This window comes from Volvox carteri, assembly GCF_000143455.1.
Source record: "Volvox carteri f. nagariensis unplaced genomic scaffold VOLCAscaffold_1, whole genome shotgun sequence".
Lineage (NCBI taxonomy): Eukaryota > Viridiplantae > Chlorophyta > Chlorophyceae > Chlamydomonadales > Volvocaceae > Volvox > Volvox carteri.
In genome coordinates this window covers 3744008-3756778 of record NW_003307545.1, presented here as the reverse complement: position 1 = coordinate 3756778, position 12771 = coordinate 3744008, and the positions used below count along the sequence as shown (strand labels likewise).

The following is a 12771-nucleotide window of genomic DNA, read 5'->3' as shown; positions in this document are numbered from 1 at the left end:
GGGGGGCCTCCCGTTTCTCCGGGTTGCCCTCCTGCAGAAGCTGTCCCGGGACCCTGCGCGTTTATGGCCGGAGCGCCAGACGACTCAGGGGGCCGAGCGTTGGTTCGATCGTGTTTTGGCGCAGTGTGGCCTGGAGGGCCTTCGTTCCGTCCACACCCTTTATAGTTTGCGGCGGGGTGGTGCCTCGGCCGCCCGTGCGGCGGGAGTGCCACTGGATATCATCGAAGCATTTGGTGGCTGGGCCGCAGGCTCGTCGGCGTTGCGGGAGAACTACCTCGATTTGGGGGTCCGTGGCTGCCCTCGTGCGGTCGCCTTCTTTGGCCCTCTCGCGGCCCGGCGTGTCGCGCCGGTGATGGGTCAGTACTTTAACCGCTGAGAGGGGGTGTCTTTCCTTTTGGCAATAGACTCGTAGCAGGAGCTAATGCGGGCTATGCGAAGCTTGAGCCGGGTTAGCTAAGGCGTAGGGCCTTACGGCCGTTTTAAGTGGTACGACTTGAGGCCGGCGATCCGTGTCCTCAGGATCGTCTTTTGCATAAATAGCGCGTGTTGCAGGTTTTCTGTATCTTGTTTTTGTTGTTCAGCACGCGCCCCGCCCTCCCACCCTGGAGGCCGCGTCGCCCGCCCTTTTCGCTCTACTACATTATTTCTTTTCCTTTTGGTTCGGTGCGGCCTTTTCATCGATCAGGCCGTAAGAGCACAGCCAATATCTGTAACAGAAATGGCAATGGCAATAGACTCGTAGCAGGAGCTAACGCGAATTTGAAGCTGGAAGCATCCTCTGCTGCTGGAAGGGGCAGACAGAGATAACTTTGGTCAGCGAGTCAAAAATCCCAAGTCATTTCCAGAAAATACAACATTTATGGAATTAGCGACACTAAAATAATTCTATAGAAAATCGGCGGGTTCAATATCGTGTACGCGCGCGCGTTTTCGCTCCCACTGCGAGGTGACAGCTCCTTGCTCTCGCCAATCAGATGCCAAAACAGCTGTTGTTACAAAAAAACATATAATGTGTCAAAGGCTAAGCAAGATTGTAGGGACGCATTGGGAAATTAAGTAGACCCCGAGCTTGGAGGGGCACAATTGGGGGAACGAAAAGACATACCGTAGTCTTACTTATACGCGACGTTACAAACTAATGGCGATTTTCGCCATTCAAAAAGTGTAGAAATCCGGACCAGCTTTTGGCCCTAGGGCGTCGCCATCGGTTTGTCAGTGCAAGTTTATGTGGAGCCATGTGCGCCGGGTGCAAGTGCTGTGCCTTGCACTGATGGCAACGAAGGAACATGTCAGCCTCGTATGGCGTGTGCGCACAGAGTCGCAAACGAAGTGCATTTCAGCTTTGCTTGCATGGCTGCTGCTGGTGCAGTTCTCCGCTATCGGGGCCCTGGGGCGGTGGGCCGCGACGACCGCCATTCATATTGTAACGGAGAAATGTGGACCATACTTTCGGATATTTTGGCCGCCATTCGTTTTTAAACCGAAGAAATGTCAGACCCCTCTCGGCCAGGCCCGTCACAGTTTGTAACGTCGCGTATAAGTAAGACTACGGTAGCATGCATGATTCCACCGATCAGGACGGACAGCGTAAGCCGCCGTCCTTTAGCATCTTACATGCTTAGTCATAGCGGAAAGCGTTTTTTTTCGCAAATAGATGCCACTACGTCGAGCTTAGGAATGGAAAACTCCTCCATTTCGCTTGATTTCGCTCATTGAGCGAGGATGTCATACTACGGTACCTGCTTCAATGACTACAGAAATGAAACACTACAGGAGTGAGGTGTCTATTCCAGCAGATAGAGCACCCACGCACATGCAAACTGATGCACATTCTGCTCCGGAATGATGTTTGTAGATTTGGATGCTAACCGCCGGCCTTGGACGAGCGTCTGCTCCTCCCAACCTACCTCAAAGCCTGTACCCTACCCAGGGGACACAGCCGTGAAGACGTCAATTGATACATCAACGAAGCCACACCGTAGGATTGCGGCTCCTAATTTATGAGCTATCTATTGTTTTGATGATGCTTGAGATAGACGCAGCAGACCGCTGTACGTGCTCTCGAAGGGGGAATGGTGAGCACCATGAATGTCTTATGAATGTCGTGATGGACGCGGATGGCGTTGCGACACCTAATAATGACTCATCAAAGCGATATAGTATTATTAGTTATCCTATGGCAGATTCGACAGCCAATCACTCACGCCGCAGAGCGACACTTCAGAACGAACGGATCGTCGCTCTTGCCGAACGGGCACACAGACTGTTGTACACGAAACAGGAGAATCGTTACAGTCAGCCCATGTGAAAAGGATAAATTTACGCCACATGATTAGTGTAATTGGAAAATGTGTGTTTGAACAAAACCTGCCATTTATACATATACGAGCACAAGTTCTGTTACTACATATACACACACCAGGACGTGCGTGAATCGATCTCCGTATCTGGTAAGGCACCTTTCTCCTGTAGTACCTTACCGCCGGTATATAATAATCGCAAGAACCAGCCCTCGAAACGTCCAAATGGTTCGACGGCATCTTGCCGCGTCTGCGGCCTTAGCGGCCCTCATCTTCGCCGTCCTGGTGGCCTCCCAGCAGGCGCTGGCCCAGCAAGAAAACAGCAATCGTAAGTCGATTATTGCGGTTATTGCGCCCGGATTGGTCCGTCGGCAACGAAAGGTTGCAGTTCATCAGACATATAGGTGTTGGGTTGCCATGTTAGGCTGCAAAAAAATGGTTTTGGAAATGCGTCGGTTATGACGTCGGTAAAAATGAATATGGCCTATAGACAGGCTCATCTTATAATCGACTATCTAGGACCTAGAAATAGATTGTAAATAAATTCATGGTCTACAGATTGTGCCCACGGTAGATAGGCCTGAAAATAGATGGTCGATAGTCGCTCCTCAACCCAACAGACAGTGTCCTTACTTTGCGTTTCCACTCCCGCACCAATCCCGTGCGTACGTATGTACGCTCGTACGTATGTGCGTGGTGCGTTTAGTGGTGCCTTTCATCATCGCGTCTTGCAGCCGTTGCAGAACGCATCGCGGCCTTGCATTCTGAATCCCCGTATATGTATTGATGATCATCCGCGTTTTCGACGGTTCCATTACTACGTATGTAACAGACAGCAACTGGGAGAAAGTCCTGCGCGCATTGCGTGTGCACTACCCATGTGACCTGCAGCTGCTTGCTGAGTCATCATTTAACTTTATTGTGTGTGTGTGTTACATGGTTGGGGGTGCGTGACCCCATACCTGTAAGACTACCCATACGAGCCGAGGGCCCAAGGGCAATACTACAACGCCTAAAAGCCACGGAGAAAAAGGAAAAAACACCGCACATCAGCCCAGACTAACGTCCAAAGGGGGTAATTGAGTTTCGGTGAGCCCACATACGTTCCAACATCCTCGCCAGACGTGCGGGTTCCCATTGCATGGCCTCCAACATACTCTGTTGATGATCGAATCCCTCTTCAGCACGAATATCATTATAGGCTGGGCATTCCAATAACACGTGTTTTTCATCCTCAATTCGGCTATTAGGACCACAACAGTGGCAAAACCGCTGCCCCCTGGGGACATGGTACTTGCCCCTTCGTGCTCTGTTCGCCTCCAAAGCCCAGCAACATAAACGAAACTGCATTAGCTTACGATGTGCTAAACGAGGAATGAAAACCTTAGCATGTGTTGGCCACATGACGGCTGCGGCTCCCGAAAAGGGCAGCCCCATCCAGTGCTTATACTTCGCCATTTGCACTCCCGGTTGCTTCCCATCTGATGGGTACTCCTCTGGCAAGACAGTCAGACGCGTATGGTCCCAGCCGCTCATCAAACGCTCTCTTAGTGCCGTTATTATCGCTCCTACTGGTAGAGGTCTAACTTTATTGTGCGCGAGCTCCCCGCCTCCGCACGCTGGCCGCACCTCCTCCTCCCCCTCCCAGCAGCGTGTATCTGTATTCGACCTGCCTGCCGGTAACGTATTGCAGTTGCGGAGAAGGGAAAGCGTCGCCCGCCGCGGGCAAAAGCTGCCAAGTCGCCGCCACCTTCGCCAGTGGCGAAAAAGTCGCCGCCGCCGCGGCCGCAGTCGCCAAGACGTCCGCCAAGCCCGCCGCCGCCACCACCGCCGCCATCCCCATTCCCACGGCCGCCGTCCCCATTTCCACGGCCGCCAAGCCCACTGCCGCCCCCGCCGTCCCCACGGCCACCGCGACCGCCTCCTCCTCCATCACCGCCCTTGAGCATCACCACTCCAGGTCGGCCGCTAGTGATACCTTACTTGGGTATGCGCGCGTCTGCAAGTACGACTGATGGTTTATGCGGCAAAGCCGCTGCTGTCTGTGCGGCAATATCAGATCTGAATTTATGGAGCGGGCTGCACTTTAATACTATCTATTATTATTATTGCCATATCCACTGTATCAGCAAAAACACTTAGAAGTGTCACATTGTCGTATATCTTATGGTGGCAAGGCTCCGACCGTGTCCTAGATGATATCGGACCGTATCGGATGACGCCGTGTTAAGTGCCATGTTCGTCTATGTGTATTAGGGTGTACTTCCAGTGCGGATTATGCGGGACATACATGCACCCACCCCCACACCCACAACAACACCCATACCCAAACCCACAACCACACCCGCACCAAAACCCAAAACCACCCACCCACCCACAAATACACCCAGCGTTAGTGCCGCAATGCAGCAGCCTTACACTTTACAGATTGCGTGTATGTTATGCATATGGGTGTGCCGTATGGCGGTGGCTGCAGGTGGCGTCTGTCCCGATGCTCAACAGGTTCTGGATGTTCACAACTACTACCGTAGCCTTCACCAGGTCCCTCCCCTGCGATGGGACGCCAATTTGGCCAAAAGCGCCCAGGCCTGGGCTGATGTGATCGGGCCCCGCTGCTCACACGAACACTCCCCGGATACCAAAATCGGCGAGAACATAGCCTTATTCGAATCGCAACCCAGCCCCGACTTCAAGTGCGCGCTGGCAGTTGGTGCTTGGTACGGCGAGATTCAATATTACAACTTTAATACTTCGCAACCAGCCGACGTTAATGTTCCTCTAGGGCTTGGTCACTTCACTCAGGTGGTCTGGCGCTCAACATCAATTGTCGGCTGCGGACTGGCTACAGGGAATAGAATCCAATACCAGGGTGGCTTTAGATTTAACATTGGCTGCCTCTCAGTTGTGTGCCGTTACATGGATGCGGGCAACGTTGTGAGCAATGCACAGTATCTGTACAACGGTGAGTCCCCGGCATGGGGCAGATGATCCTGGTGGTGGTGGTGGCGGTGGTGGCGGTGGTGGTGGTGGTGGTAGTGGTGGGGCCTGCGGTGCATGCGGATAGAGTGCATGACAACTCAAGTTGGTTGGCTGGGGACTGGGGGAGTGAATGCTACCGTAGCGGAACTAAAGATTTTACAAAATAAAGATTTTACCGCAAAATTATGGATTTTAATATATTTTACGGAACGAAGTATTTTACCGCATGCTGGTGGATTTTGCCAAGATTTTACGGTACTGTGGATGATTTCCTGGGATTTTACCGGCCCGCAAAGCTACCCCACCATGCAACACCACTGCCCGCCTCCCTCTCACGCATGAGGGGAAATGAGAATCATCACAACACGTCTCAAATTAAGAAACTCCAAATGGTAAACCCCCATCTGAAAGCCAAGCCACCGTGACAAGGCCTCCAAACATCCACCATTCTGTACCAGCCGCAGAATTCTTATGATTGATGAAGGACGCGAGAGCATTTCACGACGCTCCAAGAAAGGGCCATCGTAACCATCTAAATACAGCCACTTCACGCCCGGCGACACCAACCAGCTTGTAAGAACTTAGATATGTCATCTCTCAAATGCCTACTCCCTACTCCCCAACAAAATAAGCCCTTAGCTATAACAACCACCGCAAGGGCTGCAACCGCAATGGTTATGCAGCGAAACTGATCAAATAGCGGTCACGAGGAGGCATTGACACTAAGTCAGTAAAACGTGTTCGTAATTGCCTTAGGTGCTGAGAACTGCACTTCGCTGGCAAAAGCCGCCGGTATGGCCGGCAGCTTGTCAATGAAGCGGTGTTTGCTGAGCTTGCGCTTGCCCATGCTGCTGCCAGAAATAGGTTAATATATTATTATGTTACAATATTATGTGTAAAATAGAATAAGATCTAGTGCCAAAAGCTTGCTGTGCGCGAAGGGCCATATATATTTTACCGCATCGCTCCGAGTTCCCTCCCGGGAACTAAAGATTTTACGGTAAGACTCTGAATTTTGCCAAAATATTTTACCGCATGCAAATAATTATTTATTTTGTAAAATCTTTAGTTCCGCTACGGTATCAACTGCTCTCTTAATATTATTATTATTATATTATTATTATTTACTATTTATTATTATTTATTATTATTATCTCATTACTATCATCATTGCTACTACTACTACCACCACCACCACCACCCCTATGACTCTCTTTTCCAGCTCACAGGAGGTCGTCCTCAGTGATTAATAGCTGTGTATGTTACACACACGCTCACCCCACACACGCACGGTGCCCCCTCCCTGCAGTGCCGCCGCCCACGACCTACGTAAACCTGTAAACTACCGACAGGGCATCTCGTAAGGGGACGCACGCACGGTCAGGGGTGAGAGCTGTCAAGCACGTATCCAGCATGCAACAAGGCCACTGTTTGTGAGCTGCGTAATGGCATAACTAGCACATTATAGCGCATCGTCGGGTCGAGGTGGAGGCTGTTATGGAATATCGCCGCTGTCGCTATCGATGGGCCAGGGAGGAGGATGGATATTGACCATGTTGGGATGTTGATCGACACAGGAAAGAGGTGTTCGCTGCTGGTCGGGCGGCGCAACACTAACAAGAGTGTGTGTGTGCGTGTGTGTGTGTATGTGTGTGTGTATGTGTGTGTGTATGTGTGTGTGTGTGTGTGTGCCACAGAAGGAGCGCATCACCACAGAAGCGGCCAGCAACGCCACAGAGTTCTGTGAGCTGGTGGGGTATCCCATCTTCAACGAGCTGGTAAAGGATGAGTGTGGAAATTTCGTCCGGGACGAAAAGGATGAGCACCGGGTAGTAGTGACACCAGGCAAGGGTGGACAGCGGTACCAGGCAGAGCTGCAACAGCCCAAGAAGCCCAAAGCATTCAAGGGCGAGGGAAAGGGTGGAGGGGAAAGGGTGATGGACGAGGGGGGGGAGGAGGAGGAGGACGGAGAGGCTGAAGAGGAGGAGGAAGGAGATGAGGAAGGGTTGGAGGAGGGGGAGGGAGAGGAGGAAGGAACGGAGGAGGAAGGGGAGGCGGAGGAGAGGATCCAGGGGGAGGAGGAGGGGCAAGGGGAGGAGCTGGGTGAGGAGGGGCAGGACAAGGAGGAGGGTCTCTCCCGCCCGGTGTACGAGCGTGCCTCTGAGCTGTACCGGCTGCTGAAGCCATTGAAACGGTACATCGTCACGGAGCTCGGAAAGGTAGCGACAGGCACACAGCGGGTGCAGAAGGGCGTGGTGCTTGTCAACCTGCCCGGTGAGGAGCCCCTCCGGGAGCAGTTGCTCCACATCGATATGCCTGTCGGGGCAAATGGCCTTGTCGCCATTGTGCCACTTGAGCCGTGCTCTCTGTTGGTGTCGCCATTGAGCCACAATGCTGTTCGCACCTATGCAGGCCTGGTTCAGCGCAAGAGTAAACGTGCAAAAATGATTGCGCTGGCCTCCGTGAGTGCCCCGAAGCTGCTGCGGCTGATCATGCAGCCGGGCCACATTATCCTGCTTCACGGCAACACCGTGCATGCAGGGGATGCCGCCATCCCGGGTCGCAAGTCACCGCGACTGCACTTCTACGTGCAGTCGGGGACGGTGGAAAATGAAACCCACCCACTGGAGTCCGAGATGGGCCCCGAGTTCACTGCGATGTTTGATTAGCCGAGCCAGGGGAGTTCTTGTACACACGGGTGGGGGTGTGGGGGGTGGGGAGGACTGTGTGACCCTTGGTGTTATTATTTGGCAAGGAAGTGTGCTGAAAGGACTGCTGTCGAAGTACCCACCCAAGATGATCTGGTGCTGATGTTGAGCTGGGCACATTGACTTGCGGGTTATGGGCGGTGTTACACCACGCATCCATGCATACATGGCAAGGGTGGTGGAGTTGGAATGGCTGTTCATCACAGCCTGTGTTGGTGAGAGTTTTCAAAACCAGATGGCCTGTGCTGGGAAGTTGCCAGACATTGCAGTTATAAAGGACCATGACGAGCCTTTGTTGTGGGCTTGTCGATGAGGGATGGGCTACACTGAAGTCTGCCCAATTATCTCAAACTGCTACAGTTTTGTGGTAAGGAAGTGGGAGAGGCTGGGCACTGCCTGGTCCCCACAGCATGTGCTGGGGTTTTGTAAGTATGGCGATAATCGTTACATGCCAGGCAGTGTTAGCCTGTCAGAACCTTGCCAACATTGATGCAGAACAGACATCACTCAGCGGCATGGTTTAACCCAAGCAGACACTCTCCAGCATATTGAACTCCTCTCACCGTCTACCCATCGTCTATCCTTCGTCTACAATAGATGAATCGACTATAGACGACATGCATAGACGACTCGACTTTAGACGAACTATTGTAGATGACTCGTCTAATAGACGGGTCTTCAGGATATAGACGACCAAAAAAAATACAGACGTGTGTGTGTGTCTGGGAGGACGACTGAGCCTGCTGCAGCCGACTGGCTTTCTTTCATTCTTGTGGGCGGATGGAATGTTATGGTGCCGGCTGGGGTGCGCGATTAATTTCAACGGCGTCACATACGTACCGGTACTTGCTTAATGTGTGTGTGTGTGTGTACACACACATGTGTGTGTGTGTGTGTTTTACATGGGGTGCATTCCCCGTACCTGCAAAACGCCCAATACGAGCCGAGGGCTCAATTGAGCCCTTGCAAGGGCTGCCAGATCGCCTATACGCACCGTTCCTACCTCGCACTTCAGACAGGGCCGTATTCGTTGTAATGTTTAGCGATGTCGTTCGTTTCCTTCCGCTAATGATTTCCGTTACTTTCAAAAAGTATGTGAGTTATCATGCTAAATGAGTTACTTGGAACGAATTCAGTTGAACTACGTTCTCTTGCCTCGTGGCTTATTTTCACGGTTAGTTATCCCATCGTGAGGTTTATTAGAGGGGAACGCACGTATACAAAGCCGTAGGACAATTTGGGCTCACTATTACAGCTGGCTTCTTTCTACTCATCATACATGCACCTGCCGTTGCAGTCGCCGTCAGGCAAACAGTCTAGATGTCCGATGGCCTCCCTGCTGTAAGAAAGTAAGTAATCCTACTTATGAGGGTTCGGAAGCCTGGCTGCAGCGTTTTTATTGCCAGCTAGGCGCGGAGTCGCGGTAAACCTGACACACCTAACATTGTCTTTTAGCTTGATTCTTAGGCGGTTCATGAACCTCCGGGTTCGTCTGCACCGCACGAGCCCGTAATTGAAGCTTGTAATGTCCAAAATATCCGACATGCAGTCGCTGCTGGCTAAGCGAGAGTGATTTTCCATTGCGGCGGAAGAGGGCTTATTGAGGGATAAGATAAGATAGCTAGCTGGGCGGCTGCAGCCAGTGAAAAAGCCAAGCAATCGGTGCGAATTTCAACTTTTGAATCAATGGAGCATTCAGATTTAGTTTCTTGCTTAGACCGCCGCCGCCAGCCGGCGGCATTTGTCTGTGACATCTCTGTTCGGTTCCGTTCGCAGTGCATGTCGACTCGTGTGCAAGCATGCTTGACTTAGTACTGAACGAAGTTGCTCGATGCGAGTCCCAAGCATCCGCCCCTAGCACCTCCCGCGAAGGTGCAGCAGGAATTCAAGTATTAGGTACAGCAACTAGAGCTTTAGACATAAAGCCAGCCAGCCAGGTAATCCGGGAGGCAGATTCCCCGAAGCAAGGTATGCAGCTACCGCGGTGGGTATACATACATTTAGAGAAGTGATAAGATGATGATGATGATGATGATGATGATGATGATGATGATGATGATGATGATGAGGAGGAGGAGGAGGAGGAGGAGGAGGAGCGGTATACATGCATATACCCAGCGCAATTAGCAACAGTGTGGCCTGGCAGCGGGCTAATTCACAGTTATTAACTCAATAAGGAAATGCACATTCATCCAGCTCATGCCTCGCACTGGAGCGAACGCACGAGTGAAACGCGATGGGAACCGCTAGCTGCTTACTAATGCGCCTTGTTAGCTACCAGTCAAAAAATTTACACTCAGGTGCATATTTACAAAATTATGCTCAGGGTAGCTAATAAAGACAACCCTTAGGTCTAAAGGGATGAAGCGTTGTGGTCGCCGGACTGACTGATGCCAATGTGGGAGGTGAATGGAGCGAGGTATGACCATTTGTATGGGAAGAGTGAGATCATAGCGGTGGTTGTTGTCGTACTCCCAATTCCTTACAAATACATAGTCGGCTTGTCGGCACCAAGTTCTCACAGTAATATTACGACACCATAAGGCCAAGAATCACTTAAATATATTATTTTATATTAAATGCGCACAACTCAAGGCTCCTTGCGCATAAGGCAACCTTTCTTAGCGCCTCTCCGCCGCCCACCCACAGCTTGCAGTGTTGCGCCGCGAAGATTGCGGTCCAGCTCCGACTCTAGCGAGGAACAGCGCACCCCAGGCAGGAATTTCATTCTATAAACATTCACCTGTAAGATCGGTGTTTGCCAGGAGCGATGGCTCGGCAAGCCGTCGTCACTTCCCCGACAACAGCGACGGCTCTGATCGGCTTCATTCTCGGCCTGATGCTTTCGCAGCAGACAGCAGCGCAAGCAAAACTCCGTGGAGACCGTAAGTTATAAAATTTTATCCTTGATTTCGATTTCGGATAAAGCACTTGTAGGCCGGAGAAGTAGTATGCTACGTAGGAGCAAGTAAATAGGAGCAAGTAAATAGGAGCAAGTATGTGCGCAAACGTAGGCAGGAGTACGTTTCTTGTAAGTGCGCAAGATTAATTAAGATGTATGGCCGAGGGCTAACTATCGGATGCGTTTCTAGTTGTGTTCGAATCTTTGTTTGTGTGCATCAGCTACTTACCTAACCTCCATATCTGCTAGGGCACTGCATCCCCAAACGCCCATATATCTGTCATCGATTTGTTCAACCGGCCACCTTTTCTCACAGGCTTCGTCGGGCTGCGTGGCGGGCGCCAAATCCTCCTAGCGATGGACGACCAGCCTAACGCCGCACCTCTACCGACGGCTCCCTCGCCGCTCTTTGCCGCTCATCAGCCAGCAGGACTGTCACAGAGTAAGACCCCGTCGCCTCCCCTTCCAAGGCCGCCTGGAAATCCTCAGCCGTACAACCCGGACCAGATGCCAACACCAGCCCAGCCGCCAGTGCAAAGCCCGGCGCCGCCAGTGCAAAGCCCGGCGCCGCCAGTGCAAAGCCCAGCGCCGCCAGTGCAAAGCCCGGCGCCGCCAGTGCAAAGCCCAGCGCCGCCAGTGCAAAGCCCAGCGCCGCCAGTGCAAAGCCCGGCGCCGCCAGTGCAAAGCCCGGCGCCGCCAGTGCAAAGCCCGGCGCCGCCAGTGCAAAGCCCGGCGCCGCCAGTGCAAAGCCCGGCGCCGCCAGTGCAAAGCCCGGCGCCGCCAGTGCAAAGCCCGGCGCCGCCAGTGCAAAGCCCGGCGCCGCCAGTGCAAAGCCCGGCGCCGCCAGTGCAAAGCCCGGCGCCGCCAGTGCAAAGCCCGGCGCCGCCAGTGCAAAGCCCGGCGCCGCCAGTGCAAAGCCCGACACCACCAAGCCCCTCTGAGCTTATGGGCAGCAGTTGTCCGGATGCCCAAGCTTTTCTTGATCTGCACAACCTTTACCGTGCCCGGCACCAGGCGCCACCTCTTCGATGGAACAACAATTTGGCCATCGCTGCCACCGCTTACGCACAGCAACTTGCTGATAACGATTGCGCGCTCAAGCACTCAGGCGTTCGCGATGCTGGTGAGAATTTATTATCGCAGCAGTCCTTTCCTAAACCCGACAATACATGCACACTGGCAGCCAGGGGCTGGTACGCTGAGGTCGTAAACTACGATTTTGACGCTGCTCAGCCTTATTACGATAACTGGCCCAGAAACATTGGCCACTTCTCCCAGCTGGTCTGGAAGGGCACGTCAACCATTGGTTGCGGAGTTGGATCTGCGGAGACGCCTATACGGATTGGAAGTAAAACCCTGGCAGCCGGGTGCAAGGTTGTGGTGTGTCGCTACAAGGCGCCCGGTAACTGGCAAAGCGACATGTCCTTCCTGAAGAACGGTGAGTGAGCGAGTGACGAGCCAGCAGCCAGACAGCAGACGCCTGACAGCTAACAGCCCCGCGTGTACCGGCAACCACGTGTGTACACACGCCGGCTTGGTAGAGTATTGTAGGGTGTCTCATTTGTATGAGGTAAATATATGCATGGTTGGATCAGTGCTCCTAGCTTGTCTTGCATTTTTTAATGGCAATATTGCCAGCTGATAATGCGACGGGTTATCCATCCATTTTATGCAACCCCTGTGGAGCAGTAATATTGGACCCTAGTGTAGTTGCCCGCTGCAGACCTTTCCGTGTCCAAGCATATGCCGAATGCCCCGTGTGCCGCTCTCGCAGTGCTACGCAACACCAGTGCTGCTGTGGTGTAACGAGTGAAGCACCATCAACATGACTACTTTGGCATGCATGAGGAACGCACATCAACATGACTACCATACCAGCCAT

The 12771-nt window shown here is 52.6% G+C and overlaps 3 protein-coding genes across 3 annotated transcripts in view; all 3 read left to right on the top strand.

Moving 5' to 3' along the window:
- VOLCADRAFT_102804 (uncharacterized protein) overlaps positions 1–728 on the top strand; it is a gene marked incomplete at its 5' end in the record, with an annotated part of 4302 nt that extends 3574 nt beyond the window's left edge. Inside the window, one exon of the mRNA XM_002946155.1 lies at positions 38–728. Within this exon, the coding sequence (XP_002946201.1) occupies positions 38–376 (339 nt within the window). The 3' untranslated portion in view covers positions 377–728. The remainder of the gene's footprint in view (positions 1–37) is intronic.
- Positions 729–4760: 4032 nt separating this feature from the next.
- Positions 4761–5288, top strand: VOLCADRAFT_55562 (uncharacterized protein; the record flags this gene model as incomplete). The annotated part of the gene is made up of 1 exon (XM_002946154.1): positions 4761–5288. One exon carries the CDS (start codon positions 4761–4763, stop codon positions 5286–5288), a length of 528 nt encoding a protein of 175 aa, XP_002946200.1.
- A 5469-nt stretch (positions 5289–10757) lies between these two features.
- Positions 10758–12695, top strand: VOLCADRAFT_86230 (uncharacterized protein; the record flags this gene model as incomplete). The annotated part of the gene is made up of 3 exons (XM_002946153.1): positions 10758–10872; positions 11206–12327; positions 12664–12695. 3 exons carry the CDS (start codon positions 10758–10760, stop codon positions 12693–12695), a joined length of 1269 nt encoding a protein of 422 aa, XP_002946199.1.
- Positions 12696–12771: the final 76 nt, after the last annotated feature.